Here is a 15,374-nt window from a genome sequence, read left to right on the forward strand (position 1 = left end):
AAATACAATTAACATTTTTGTTCCGATGCATTCCTTAAAGCTATTTAGAGAGTGTATTTATTGCTGCTACTATAACTGACAATTTCTAGAAGCTTTACTGTATTTTAGAAAAAAAGCAAGAATACTAACTCAAAAGGAATTTTAAGTTCAGACAGGGAACTCAACCAGTAATCACACTTCACAATTTATGTAAGTGGCTAATCCTAAGCAGACAGCACAGAAAATAACTTCACGCGCTGCTGCCATTTTAATACATTCCAAGAAAGTCTATTATACAATAATTACACACAAAGTGTACTACATACAAACTCTGCACTGGTGGTGTAAAAATGAAAACATGCTACAAAGTCTAAAAGATTTAAGGATTATTTCAACTTCTAGAAAATACTCTACTAGTAGTATCAGTAGTGGTTTGAAGAATAATGTTTAAAAGTCGCATGCTAAGATTTAATCCTACAAGGGGCCTATTTACATGATTATCTTAAAGCACTGCATGGTTCTCACAAGATTAAGGCCTGTCAAACAAGACCTAGACAGCAGTTTTATTGAAATTAGTACATTCTTGCTCTTAAAACAGTTAACATGCACAACTTGTCACACAAGCGTACCTAAAGTTTTGCCTCAACTGTACATAGTAAAAAGTTTCCACACCTTGTTTAATGAATGAACCAAAATGTTTTTTGCTCCAATATCTCTCAAGTCTCTTTCAGCATCGTATTTCAGATCATTCGACACACTAAACCTGAAGATATAAAAAAAAAAAGCATTTAAGTTACAACAGTTCAAAGAGCAGTTCAAACATTTTTCAGAAGACAGATTACGCTGAATTTAAGCACTACAGTCACTGTAACGTCTGCTCTAACAAATCCTTACACACTTACCAGACTGCTCTTTTTCTGCCTAACAAGTAATTTTCATAGATTATCCCAGCTATGGTCCTTCCTTTTCCTACACCAGCACCATCACCTATCAAGAATCCAGCTCTGTCTCCATTGGGCAGGAATGTTTCATGTTGCTGTAGGAGAAAACAAAAACTTGTACTCATTCTCCAAAACACATCACTGCGGATTGTCATAAGCAAGCCAACATAAGAAACATCCTATCAGATGAGACCAGTGGTCCACCCCACCAAGCAGTTTCTGACAAAATTAAGTTTCATTGAGGGAGAGCATATGAGCTTGACTGCTCTACATGGTTCCTGATCCCTGCCTTCTTCCCTCAGCACCTGGAACTGGACTAGAGGATATGCATCTGTCTAGTCACTAACAGAACACTAACAGAATTTTCTTTAAACCCTTTGATACGGTCACTGCTTACTTTGTAAAGATTCTCTTATCAGTTTCACCAAGCTCCCATTTGTGCCCATTTTGGGGAATCTGATGAATAAATCATAAATCTTGATTTTCATCCCCCCTTTATTCTTCCCTCTTCTTCAGCCTTAGGCCCAGCCTTTAAGTCTCGAATACTCAAGAGGCAACTTCTTCCTACGACCATTTTATTTGTCCTCTAACCTTCACTACCTTCCTGATTTACAGAGAGCTGCATACCCATTATCAGACACGTGCCCACTGAAGTTTTTAATACAGCAGTAAAACACGTACAAGAGATGTTTTATCTAGCATACCTGGGCTGCATAAGTGATCGCTTCAAGTTGCAAAGCCGACAGCCAGCCATTATCAATTGTTTCTTCTGATATCGATGTCTGGTACCACACATCAGGAGGAGTTACACTGGATAACGAGCTGGTTTCCACTACCGGGTCAGGATGACGTAGACCAATTTTTACTGGTTGGGAAGGTAAGAGGAGGAAGGAAGAGGATGAGAACATCATAAACAGATCCGTTGCTACAAAAAAGGTTGGTTTATTTACTAAAACAAACTGCAGTTGACCACTGCAAAGGTTGAACTCAAGAAATACACTTCATTGTTTACTCTAAGTCATGTTAAACTATCACATACAAAGGAATATATCAACCTGGGTTTACATAACTGCAATTCTTAACTGTTTCTCTTCTAACCACCTTCCCCCAATTTTAATGAAGTTATATAAAAGCTCATTGTATTGAAAATTAAAAATATTTATGTACTCAATATGTTTGAAACTGCCCTGAACTTTGCCTTCCCCAAAAAAATAGAGGCAGCCTCAAATGTCAGAATCACAAAAGCAACATTCTTCTCGCTATTTATACAGTGCTGTTTTTAAGTAGTACGAGAAAAGATTTAGAACAGACATGGTTTAATTACTGACAGATATCATCCGTGACAATAAAAATTAACCATTTAGCTGCAAGCCTCACACAACTTTTTTGCTTTACTTTTAGAGCTGATCATTAAGTAACTAGTAAATAAGATTAGACCTTTTTGTCACTAATTACAATAAAGAGGGAAAAGGAGAAAAGAGAGGAGATGGCAATCAACAGCTGTAAGAGATTTGCTTCCTTTTTAGAAGAATAAAAAGGCAATTCTAAGAAATAAAAGTCAGGAACAATACAGGAAGAAAGCACTTAGGGTAAACTTCATACTGAAAGACTCAAAATGGATTTTAAGGATAGTAGTGAAAAATATAAGACAAATTCCTCTGCTGAGGCAGAAAACTTAGAGCTAAAACAAAACAAACAAACAAACAAACAAACAAAAAAAACTTAGAGGTAAAAAACCCGATTTCAGTTCAACTCTATTTATGAAACAGACAGTGCTCAACTAACTCCTTTCTTATTAAAGAAAGGAACGTTACCTTCCAAAACTAAGTGCTATGGAAGAAAAAAAATCCTAGGAAAAAAAAACACCATAAATTCAGATTTTTTCTTCATTCAGATAGAAACCTATAGAACTTATGGTGTATGCTATTCATTCCTCTCTAGTTACTAAAAGGCGTCAAAACATTTCAGCATTTTAATGCAATTAAGCTTTAGGTCATACATTTTATTGGCATATACTCAGCATAAGTTTCTGCATGGCCCATTTCTTCTTCATCTTCTTCCTCAGGTTCCTCCTCCTCTTTTACTGCTGGCACTTTCTAGAATAGAGGAATATCTGCATTAGAGTATTAATAATGTACTGTTTGACTACGTCCTGAAAATTTAACTGAGAAACAGAATGAACATAAACTTGCACTTGACTTTTCTTAGAACATGCAATAGAGCACAAGGGCAAACTACAAAAGGAAATGTACATCTCTTAGGCTCTGAAGGTATCTTCAAACACAACATCATGGAGCTTCCTCTCCCTTACAGAGAGACTCACTACAGCATTTTAAGCCCAAGCTTAAAGAAAGAAACTTAAAGAAAACAACAAGTTAAAAACCTAACTTTCAGGTACTCCCATGAAGACTCTTCTAGTTGCACATTCATTGCACAATTTCACACCTTCAGGGAACAGTTACAATAGTTACCACAGTTATACCCAGTATTCTCCCAAACTTGACAGTTATCCATTTTTACTGTGATTTTCATTACCGTAAATACACTAGTATTTTAAAACTCTCTAGACAGCAACTCAAAGTCTTTCACAATTGATATTTAATATTTCAAAATTTGCCCAAAGAAATTTTTTGTGCCAGTTACTGAGGAGCACTGCTCATCATGATCTTCAACCCAATTCCATCAGTGAAGATGCTGAAACTCTACAACATGTTCTGCTGCTGTAAACATCTATTAAAATTTAAGGCTATTGAATGATACTCTATTTACATCTTAAATCAAACCACCTAAAATGTCAGTCATGCTAGAGAAAGTCTCCTGGTTTCCTTGTTGCTAGCTACACAGAGATATTTAAAAGAAAAACCTCTTTAAAAACACACAGCAAGTGAGGTGTTTATCAGCTTTAACTGGAGCACATCCTTTCATATCCAAACAACAAGGTGCTGTTAAAGATAACTTCAAGTAATTGTCATTTAGTATGCAGGCTGCCTGGTCTACACGGCTGTTAGTTTTAGTCATCTAATCAAGTACTCTTAGTGGAGAAGCAAACCTTTTGAAGAAACAGATGCACTCAATGCAATTCTACCACAACAGGCAAATACAAGTAACCACTGAAACTAGTCACAGTTGGCTGGGGCCAACAAAATATAAACTCAATTAGCAGATTAACTACTTGTACTACTTACCATAGTAGGTGAAAAACTCCTCATTTTAATATCGTTTATCCATATTCTTGCTACCTCTTTTGTGGAAGCCTCCTTCTTCACTGCACCATTGCTTAGATCAGCTACAAGAAAAAAAAAACACCCGCTGTGTTTTACGGGAATTCCCTCTAAATGCTGACTCAGATTTCAACACTTCTCTTCCAGCTCATTAACAGAGAAGGACACTACTGTTCAGTAGGACACAGGTGCTTCATAATGCTATCATTATTTATGTCCAAAAATAATGTATCCAAGCACACAAGGATTAAGTTCCACTACTACTTAAGATTTCCCATGCAATACCATCACATCTGACATAGGTGTGTATTAGTTTCAAAATAAAGAAAGAAACCTTCACCAAATCTAGATACAATATTTAGAAGTACTCCACCTTGTGAACTTCTGGAGTTTAACAACAAACCAGAAAGCCCCGTGTTTCAACAGAAATGAACGTACCTGGTCTGGTGGCATTTACCACCTTAGGAACTACAATTATGTCTGAAAAAAAGAAAACCAACTTTGGTCTCATTGTTTAGAGTTTATAACAGGATCCTTCAAGATGGAGATCTACTAACTTGCCTGTCCTCACCCACATTTGGCATCAACTAGCAATACGGTTCAGTACAGAATTAAAAGAAATTCATGCAAGGATACATGTAAAACAATTAAAGGAGCTGTCAAGCTTCCATGAGGTTGATAGTCAATGCATGTATTAGATTTCATGCAACTGACCATAGGAAACAAAACAATTGCACAGAAAGCATTTGCATAAGAAAAGCTGTATAATTTAAGTTTTTGTTTACAACCTGTAACTTCTGCTGCCTGAGTTGTATGAGAACACCACGCTTCCTTCCACAAGCTCCTCTGCCCAGAGTTTTCTATAAGTACTTACCAATTTTTTAAAGTTATTTTTGAATAAGAACAAAAAAGGTCCAAAACCACAAGCACATAAATAAGACTAGAAATGTGGTTCTAGAAGTCATGTCCCCTCACTTGAGAGGATGCATATTCAACTACTTTCTGCAGCTGTGCCACTACACCACCTATGGGGTCTTGCTACTTCCTCATTATTTACATGCTTCTGTGAGCTTTCATTTAGTACAAAGGGTCTGAGATCCTATAAAACTCTTTCCTGTTCTCCCTCACTGCTTTTCCTGCCTCCCACCCCTCAACTTCAGTTGGTTTTTCAAGTTCAATTCAAAAACAGTGAGCAAAGAGGAACATTCTTGTTTCCATCCTCACAGCTGGCTTCATTTAGAGTGCATTCTACCTGCATATGAAAAAAGGCATACTTTCATCTCTGCCTATAAAAATTAGCAACATTTATTTCAGAGACAATGATAATATAGTAACACAGAAGAAGCCTGTGTACTTCTCAGGAAAAGCAGCAATAGAGCTATTTTCAAACTGAAGTAGCCTAATCTTACCTCATGCTAAAAGCAGAATAATTCAAAAGAATGAAACCAGTATGTTTCATGCAATACTTTAGACATCAAATTGCAATTTAAAAATACACATGCACGCAGTTTTTCCCCTTTTATTTAAGCTAATCGTGTAAGTTAACTACATGTTAGGAATAGCATACAAGAAAAGACTATGAAAGGTATCACAAGGTGAAGATTTAGAGCGTGGTAACATAATACTTCTGGCACATAACACCATCTTTAAGTGGTAACATGGAAGCAAACAGCAAGTTTTTAGCACATTTTCTTAACACAACAGGTCTGATGCTTCCCATGAAATTTACAGGGCTACCAAGATTCTCCTTTCTTGGGAGATACTTTAGAGAAACACCGTATGATAGGAGTACTACAGATCTGTTTTGGAAGATGCAAGAGAACAAGCCCATCTGTTGTAGATCCACAGCAAACATACAGCAGAACAAGAACTCACACAGGCTCAAGACAGCTAAGCCATCAACTTCAGTAATGCCCACAAATTAATTTTAAAAATTTGCCAGCTGCATTTTAAAACATCATTTTCCCCATTCCTTATGGTAAACTGAAGGTGTTACTTCTTAAAAGCCTGTTATTTTTATTATTTCATCCTGAACTGGAGTTTGAACAGAATTTATAAGGTTTTCTAGACACTTTCATTTTACTGGGATATTCCAAAAATCAACCAAAATACAAGATGTACAAATATTTTCACACAAGATGATTTTACCATTTAACCAAAATACTGTAATTACGAAGAAAGAAGAACACTCACTTGCTGCTGTTGCCACTGGTTGGGCAATGTTAGGAGGTGGCTTCAATTTCATTAGTTCATTAAGACTATTATTCTTCAGAAGATCTTTCAGCTGAATCTGGTCCTTCGATGGTGCAGTGGTCAAGGCATTCCGTACTGCTGGTGCTGCAACTGAGGGTCGAGTAGTTGTGCTGGTCTGAATGATTTTTGCTACAGTAATAGTCTGCCTTGTGGTTGTAACAGGTGTTGTTTTTGTCATCACTATTGTAGTCCCCAAAGTTGGAAGCTGATTTATTTGATTCAGCACAAAGGTTGTGGTGGATGGTGGTTGCTACCAACAAAGAACCAGGGAGATTTTTCAGACAGCAGTGAAAAAAGCAGACTATTAGCCTTTCAGCTAGAGCACAAGAGTCGCCATTTAAGAACTCTGTTAATAAGAATTGCCTTGTGGTACAACAGTCTGAGCACAAAGTGTCTTTCAAAACATTTATCACTATATTGCTGTTTTTGCATTTTTTTTTTTTTTTTAAGATAAGGGAAAGTAAATAAATAGGATGAAGGATTAAACATCTAGGCACAGAACACAACTTCTACAGGTATAAAAACTCTAAACTGAAGAGAATTTCCACCATACAAACTATCTCCACAGTCGTGAAAGTAACTTGGATTACTTCAAGTACTTGGTGCAACCTTTCAGACACACTGCAGATCTGCCTTTTATATTCGCCCTTTGGGTGCAACTGCCACACTTGTGGTACTCAGAATTATCTGCAGTTACAAAAGGTAATGCATAGTTCAGGTACAGGCTTCAAATTCACGCTTTCACATACCCAGAATATGCATGCAGGGGAAGTAAAAGGCACACTGGACACCCCAAAATGTTTTTCTGCATGCTGTTTGTCTTCTTTGGTGCTCCTTGACATAAAAATCCTATCAACCAATGGGTCTGTTCAGCTTTCACAGGCTCAAAATACATAGCACCGAGATGATGGCTAACTGGCATGTTACAGTCCCACCTCTTGTACGTGTACCTTAGTGAAATGTCACAAAAAGCCCTGAAGTTCTTACCCGAACATTTAATAAGGCTGGAGTTGATACAGTCTCTGGTTCTTGTTTCACAGCAGCTGTGGCCTCGGTTTCCAAGCCTAGCTCTAATGCACTAAGTGGCACTGACTGCAGAGGGAAGAAAGAAAGTATCACTAGGTACTCAGATTAGCAGGAAATCGAATTCAAGTCTAAACACCCACCCACAAAATGAAAGTTAATGGGGAAGTCCTTAACTGAGCTTATTAACAAAGGCTGCACTGGAAACAAAGGTCATGAAGTGGTTATTTCCATCCAGAAAAGTTGAAGACCATTAGTTAACTGCAGAGACAATGTTATTAGGTCCGTGATGTCACTGACATTTTATAGGAAGCAGCCAGAGCCCAGTGATATTAAGAGTGTGCACATTTTAAGGGAGGGCAAGAAAACTCCAGTAAGGCAGAGTCCTCTATGGACACATGACACTACATCCCCATTTAATGTAACGAAACCAGGCAAGTTAAATATATGACTATAGTGACCTCAATAGCGTGTTTCAGATTGCGTTAATTTAAAGTTTAAAATAATCTAACAAGTCATTTACCAATCTCAGCACTATGAAGCAACAAATTAATGAAAATTCCACATTCTTTGAACATTTGCTATGGACCCTCCCTCCTCTCCCAATACATCAAGTACAAGCTCTTATGTCCTCTAGCAAACAACAGTGTTCTTGTTTTAACCTGCTGAACAGCTGGAGTTGGAGCTGGATTTGCAAGAACCACGTCCGGAGAGTCAATATCAAATAGATCATTTGGACTGATTCCACTCTCACTCAAAGCAGCAAGCAACAGATCTTGTCCTGGCTCCACCATCTCTAAAAAATTAAGATCATAAATACAAGTTACATTTAATTGAGGTTTAGCGTGCATGTGCACAGCCAGTTCAAGTTTCCTTCCCTAGATTTAAGAACGCGTGCAGTGCAGTCACCTGTCTACACAGTTTCACTTTCTGTATTTGTTCCGGCTCCTTTGTTCGTTTAAAAAAATAATCTACAAATCTTTTCAGTATGCCCAAACTTACAAGTAGGTAGGAAAAAGTTTGCTACAAAGAATGCTATGACATTCATAAACTTACAGAAAAAAAGGCCTTTTTAGTCTTCATCACACTACATTTTTAAGCACAACAAGAAATATCAAGAGGCAGAAGTGGCGAGACTATTATGCTAATGATGTGTCTCTGTCAGAGAAGCACAATTAAAATTCATTTAGTTTATCTTGTAACAACAATTTACTGATAAAAAGCTTGTAAGGAAAGCTTTTATTTCTTGCGTACCGTTTCATTAGGTAGTAATTCATTCATGGGAGAAATTTTGTTTTGCATAGTGGGAAGAACAAATGTTCCATATTGTAGTATGTTAGCTACACATTAAATAGGACACTAGCATCAGGTCACAGGCTCCTTCACGTGTAGGACAAGCAAAATTAATTCCAAAAAGCTGTGCTAGGCAGAGTATAAACTTCTAAAACAGCCAAATGCTGTTCAAGACAGATGTGTTTTGCTCTACTAAGGAAGCCCATTTGCCCTAGTCCTAAGAGAAAAACTGAATTTCACTCATTACCTCAGCTATTGCTTACATATTCCAAAATACACTTTAAGCAGAAATTTGTTTCACTTGCTTTCCACACCACCACCCCCCCCCATTGGTAACAAACCAGAAAACTAACAAAGCTCAACACATACTCTAAAGCAGATAAGAAGACAAAAATATTTGCCATTTCCGACACATTCACAGAGGAAGCAGCATTCAGTCACTCATCCTTCTCTACGCGTACACTGAGCCACAGCCAGCTGGTCGGTTGCACACACCACCTAGCACGTTTGGCAGAACAGGTAATTCTTGTAGTAAATAAAGCCTCGGGCATTTAATTCTTGTTCTTCCTAGTTCTAGTATGCCTGATAATAGGGAGAGACCTCCTTTTAGTGGACCAGCTCTCAGACAGTGGCATCACAGCTGAAGAAGTGGACGTACGGTACAGGGACAAGGGGAAGATGTACTTTTAAGCCTCAAAGACTGTTCTGTCCAGAAGAATACCAAAGCAACAAAATAATCAGTGAAACTGCTACTAACCCAACGCCATCCGCTATGTCAGAACTATACTCTGACCTTTTTTTCCCTACGAAAAATAAGGCACTTGAGGTGATCAGCCAAGTCGGCAGAACGGCCTACTTTGTAGTTTATTGGCACGGCAGATCTGAAGATAGCGAGCAGACAAGTTCCGTGTCAGCCCCTTCAGAGGACGTCACCTCCCACGAGTCCGTCTCCTGGAGCCCCGAATGGGTCAATAAAAGCGAGTAAGAGCAGACTGCTGGCTTTACCTTTCGGAAGCATTAAGCCCCCTATCTCATGAAAGGGGTCTATAAATACATACGCACATCGAAAAGGGAAGGATAAATCTAATTTTCCTCAGGCTAAAATACTGACAGCGATCATTTTGTTTAAAGGCTTGCAGCATTGTTGCCTAATTATAAACTGGTGGGAGGAGAAGGATGAAGCCTGCAAAATGAAGTTTAGGCTTCTCAATCCTTTTGGGGTTCGGAACTTCAGCCACTGCAGGTGAGTTTGTACAGTGGGGAGAATTAGCACCGGTCACTCCTTCAAACTGGCGGCCCTGAAACACTTCACACTTGTAACTTCGCAGCTTTCATTTGAGAAGGAGCAGGCACTCTTCTGTACAGCACAAACACCTTTGCTCAACACAGTCAAACAAGAACATCTAAAATGTACAAAAAGAGTGACAGTTAGGTCATTGTTCAGCCTGCACATAGCTTTGCTCGAGCCATCTCTAGGAGGAGCTATGGCTAAAGCCCAGCTGAGAGGTAAGTACGCCCTTCTGTACAGAACAGGGGGCATGGGAAAACAGAAGCTTGGAGCCGTTTACTTAAGTATTCTTTTGTTCTAGTTCCCTTTAAGATAACTTCTAGTCTAGTATTGCAATACAAGGCAAGGACTTCCTATGAAATTAAGACTCAAACCAAGGCTAGGAAAAATAACAGCACCACACACAGAAGCACACCTTGCCCAACCACTCTAAAATGGAGCCACAACCTATCAAGTCTGTTTAAGGTCAAGTTTAACAGAACAATTACACCGAACACTTCATTTTTAGCCCTTAAAAACACAATGGCTTGGATACTTCAATCAGGGTGAGTTCTGAAAATCAGTCACAGAAGTAATTTGTTAATTGCTTGCTTCAAAGTTTCTACGAGATGAGCAGCAATAAAAGCCAGCATAGCAATTCCTAGAATTCCAGAGTGCGTACGTTCAGCTCCGAACCCCCACTTTCCTACCAGAGCTGTCTTCATACGAGAAATCCCCCAGCTGTATTCCTCCCATGCTAACTCCTGGTTAAACAGTCTTAAAAAGTAGCTTTGGCTGGACTGTTAGCAACCGTTAAGAGAAACAACAGCAATTGTTTACTTGTCTGTCAGACAGCCTGGACAATGAAAGTTGGACTAACTAGTTTCATTTATTTTGTTTCTGGATGGTGGGAACAAAGCTGCATTGTTTGAAACTAGAACAAAAGGAATTCTGAACTTCTAGAATTTTTACATTAAAAGCCCTGAATACTTGGCACCAGTTTTAGATTTTGTGAACCTTCCAAGTGCCACCGCGCTGCCACCCCCCCCTTTTCTCCCTTGTAGTTTTAGATTAGTAAGGGAGAGAAGATGAAAAAAATACATAGGAAAAGCTGCATCTTGATAGCTTATTTTATTTTTTGTGACATACACTAGTCAAGCCTAAAACGTTATCAGGCTGAAACAGCCCCATAATCTTGCAAGGTAGGAGGCTTCCTAGTTAACATAAGTGAAAACAACTTTATCAGGCTCTGCAGCTCAGCTTTGGCAATACTATATAAGGACCTGTTTGCCACATCTTAAAAAACTCCAAAAGAAAATATTTATAAAAAAAAAAAGTTGTGAATATTACAAGCTGTTCCCTGAGCATTTCACCAGTCGAAGAGCCGTTCTGAGCATGCAGAATCTTGCAGACAAGGTTGTCTATGTTTAGTCAGGCTGTCCAGTGTCACAGAGCAAGAACCAACCTGTTAGATAAAAACTAAAAATATGGATTTATAAAATTTCAATGGTAGTGTCCCAGCTAGTCTTTGCATTAAAAAAGAATACAACCTGCTGCCATTTCAAGAAGGCCTATGAAAATATACCAAACATTTTTGTAAGGTGCTATACTGCTGAAGAACAGGGCCTGAAACTTTGATAAAACGACAGTTTCCCTACCACTGTGCATTATGTAAATAATTCCTGATTTAAAGAAACAAAACCAGAATGCCATGTTTAATATTACGACATGTATCCATGCCAACCTGGCTCTCTCCCTCCCTCCATTTTAGATTTGTTAGAAAGACAGAAAACAAAACAAAAAAAAATCTAAAGCACATGGAGAGCAACCTGCTCTCCAGTTCCCCCAAGAAGAATAGGGTAGAATCTGAAACCATGAGAAGGTTTCATTCCTAAATCTGTCAGTTCCACATCGTGACACTGTGTAGGTTAAGAACCTATAAAAGGCACTGAACTACAGTATCACAACTTAGCCTGAAGTTAACATCCCAGTCAGCTAGGGAAGCTATTACCAAACCCTTCAGACAGCCGGCCTCTGGCATGCCCAACCTGCAAACTCGGTTTTAATGCTCAGCCTGCAACCCTACCACAGTTAAGCAACTAGTTCTCCTTTTATGAGGAGGAGCTTTCTGAGGAACACACGTCACTTAAGCTATATTGGAAGCCATGTGAGGTATCATGCAAATCGTGATGCAGCACTGAAAGGCAGATGTGTACCCCGGCTGCCTGACCCGTGCACTAGTGGCAGCAGAAACATTTCACAATCCCATGGCAGCCTCGCACAAGAGATGTGTGAGGGCTGTTAACTCCCAGTCCCACTCTATGGGATTCGCTGGATATCCACAGGGGTTCGGCTCATCCCAGCTTTTGCCTCTAGAAAGTAGCCTGGGTAACAACAACAGCAACAAAAAGCCTGAGCTCAAACCCAATCCCTTCTGCTCGTTTCCAGCCACTACCCAATCAAGGAGTACAAGGCTAATTACCAAACTCACCCATGCTTTCACACTTTAACCTCAGAACTACTGGCTAACGCTGCAGTTAAATGCACAAAGTTATCTTCAGATTTCTGTGAAAAGCAGCCCAGTCCTGTAAATACCCTGCCAGTTGTTCAAACACTGCTTCTCTCCCCAAAGAGAAACCCACGAGGACACGAGGCACAGCTCAGGATAGCACACCGTGGGATTCAGCTCTGCCCTAAAGCTCTCTCCCAACTGCCTTATGAATTTTACAGCAGGCAGGACGTACAGAACCAAGATGGGAAATCCAGCTTTTTTTTTTCCTTAATATTAGAAGGAAAAACAATGCAACGATTTGACGTGAAGTCAGCTTTCAGACTAGACACATAGAGGTTAAGCTAGCTGACAGGAAAGGTTTTTAAGAAATAAAAACCCAAAAGAGGTGATCACAGCACCCGAACACCAGAACCCTTCCTCAGTTCTGCCGTGGGAGTCAGTTCCAGGTGTAACCCAAGGCACAAGCTCCTAGAGCAGCTATCAACCTGTTCTGACACCAAAGAACTTGTCCGGACAGTAAGACAAACTACCCACGTTTTTATTTTTAAAGACTAAGATCACATTAAAATATAACAGCACACCAGCAAGAAAGAAAGATAACAGAAAAAAAAATCTGAATGTCATGCTCTTACACAACTCCTACCGTAGTAAATTATTTGCTTGACATCATCAAGTTCTTCAATTTAAGAAACTCGCAGAATATCCTGGTATTTTCACTTGCTGCTTTAATCCAGACAAATTATGTACTTCAAAGGCAAACAGCCTATCGCTGAGTTAAGAATTAACTACAGGTTTTGTGTTTTTGTGTAAGAAATCGTCGTTTGTTCACGCTAATAACCTAACACGTTAATTTAAATGGTTTTCACGCGTAAGATACTAACCTAACCTTTAGCAGGCACCAAAGACCAACAACCACGCCGCAAGCACCTAGAGAAAGAGCTTCGTACTCCTCGTTTCTCCCCTCCAACAAAGCGCGGAACCCGGCCAGCCAAAAATAACAGCGGGACGAACGGGAGGGAGCCCCGCAAGGCCTCCCCACCCCACCCCCCCCACACACCTCAGGGCTCGGCAGGGACGCGGGGCCCGCTCCCCCTGGCAACCCGGGGGCGAGGCGCGGCGGCCCCGCAGGCGGCCGGGGGGAGCCGGGGGGGAGCCGCCGCCACGTGGGGCGGACAAAAACTTCCGGGTTGGGCCCGGAGCGGCTGCGTAACCCCGGTACCGGGGGGCGCTTGGGCTGCGGAACGCCGGTACCGGGAGCTGCCTGGCTGCGAGGCCCCCCCCGCACAACGAGGAGAAGGGGAAAGGGCGCAGGGGGCACCGCGAGGCACCGGGAATCCCCTCCGCGGGCAGCGCGGCGGCTCCGCAGCCCTGAGCCGAGCACAAAGGAGCCGGGGGGAGCCGCGGCGGGGAGGCCGGGGGCTGAGGGGAGAGGCCGGGGGCCCAGGGGAGGCCGCCCGCCCCCGCTCCTCACAGCCCCGCGGGGCTCCCCGCCCGCCCGAGGCCCAGCCCGGCCCCCGCCCCGCTCCCAACCGCCCCCCACCGAGGCCCGGCCCACGCCCAGGCGCTGAGGCAGGCTCGGGGCCCGCCGCCACCCCCGGCCCCTTCCCCTCAGAGCCCCCCCAGGCCCGAGCTGAGGCGCTGAGGGAGCCCCGGGAGGAGGCCTCGCCGCGCAGGGAACGCCCCGAGGAGGCCGCGGGGAGCGGCGCGGGGCTCACTCACTCGCTCGCGTCTCGCTCCCGGTCCCGCCGCGGCCGCTCCCCGCAGTGCCCGCCGCCGGCCCCGCCGCTCTCTAACTGCCGGCCGCCATCTTGGCCCTCCCTCCCCTCTCACAGGGGAGGGGAGGCCGGAGGGGGAGGGGGAGGGAAGGAAGAAGGGGGAGGGGGAGGGCCGCCCGCCGCGCCGCCCCACGTGACCGCCGCCGCGCACCGCCCCCACGTGACGCCAGGCGCTGCCCGCCGCTGGCGCGCGCGCGGCGGGCACGTGACCCGCTCCCCCCCCTTTACCCGCCAAGGCCGCGCGCGCGTCACGTGACCCCGCCCTGGCGCCGCCGCCGCCTCGCGCCCTTCCCCTCCCCCCCCCCCACCGCCCCCGCCGGGCGTTTTGGCGCGCTCCGGCTCGCGCTCGGCCATCACGTGACGCGCCGCTCCTCTTCCCGCCCCGCCCGGGCGGCGGCCGGCCCCCGGGAGGGGGGAATAAAAATTAAATTGAAAAATTAAAATAAAAAATAAACATAAAAAAAAATAAACGGCGAGAGGCTCCCGAGTTCTCAAAAAAGCGCCGGGCCCAGCCTCGGGGCGGCGGCCGGAGCCGGGAGGGGCCGGGCCGGGCCCGGTTCCCGGGGGTGGGGGAGGGGAAGGCGGAGGCGAGCGGCTGCAGGCGGTCACGTGATCCCGGCGCCTCCAAGATGGCGGCCGCGGCGGGGACGCGAGAAGCGGCGCTCTCGCGAGACCCGCCCCGCGCGGGGCATCATGGGAAGAAAAAAGAGCCAGGGGCTGCGCGGCTGGGGGTGGGAGACGGTGCGCATGCGCGGCGGCAGGGCGGGGGTGGCGCTCAGGCACATGCGCGCTGTTGAGGCGATGGGGGTGTGCTTGTGCGCATGCGCGCCGCTGAGGCGCCGCGGAGGGGTGCTGTGCTGAAGCTCAGGCGCATGCGCAGTGCTGAAGCGGCGCCTGAGGCGGCGGAGCGGGGCCGGTCCTGAGGAGCCGGGGGGGGCTCGGCCCCGGCCCGCCGCCATCCGCGGGGCTCTCCGGGGGTCTGCGGGGCTTGTGCACGCTCCTGCGCCTCCACCCCGGCGTTGATCGCCCCTTTCCGCCGCTCCCCTGACAGGAGCTGCCCGACCCCTTGAGGAGAATGCGGTCGAGGCCGGCCTGGGGGTGCCCCCCGGC

General features: G+C 43.8%; 1 protein-coding gene across 4 annotated transcripts in view; it reads right to left on the reverse strand.

Annotated features, from left to right (window-relative positions):
• Positions 1 to 14,329, reverse strand: part of SBNO1 (strawberry notch homolog 1) — a 33,015-nt gene extending 18,686 nt beyond the window's left edge. The window contains exons 1-9 of one of the 4 annotated variants that reach the window (XM_032199335.1): positions 14,209 to 14,329; positions 8,080 to 8,213; positions 7,382 to 7,486; positions 6,335 to 6,644; positions 4,106 to 4,206; positions 2,920 to 3,016; positions 1,625 to 1,785; positions 882 to 1,015; positions 652 to 742 (exon numbers count right to left, since the gene is read on the reverse strand). In XM_032199335.1, coding sequence (XP_032055226.1) covers positions 652 to 742; positions 882 to 1,015; positions 1,625 to 1,785; positions 2,920 to 3,016; positions 4,106 to 4,206; positions 6,335 to 6,644; positions 7,382 to 7,486; positions 8,080 to 8,211 — 1,131 coding nt within the window. In that variant the 5' untranslated portion in view covers positions 8,212 to 8,213; positions 14,209 to 14,329. The other 3 variants (XM_032199334.1, XM_032199336.1, XM_032199332.1) reach the window with 3 other exon arrangements.
• Between the last annotated feature and the right edge of the window lie 1,045 nt (positions 14,330 to 15,374).

This window comes from Aythya fuligula, chromosome 17 (assembly GCF_009819795.1).
Source record: "Aythya fuligula isolate bAytFul2 chromosome 17, bAytFul2.pri, whole genome shotgun sequence".
Classification (NCBI taxonomy): domain Eukaryota; kingdom Metazoa; phylum Chordata; class Aves; order Anseriformes; family Anatidae; genus Aythya; species Aythya fuligula.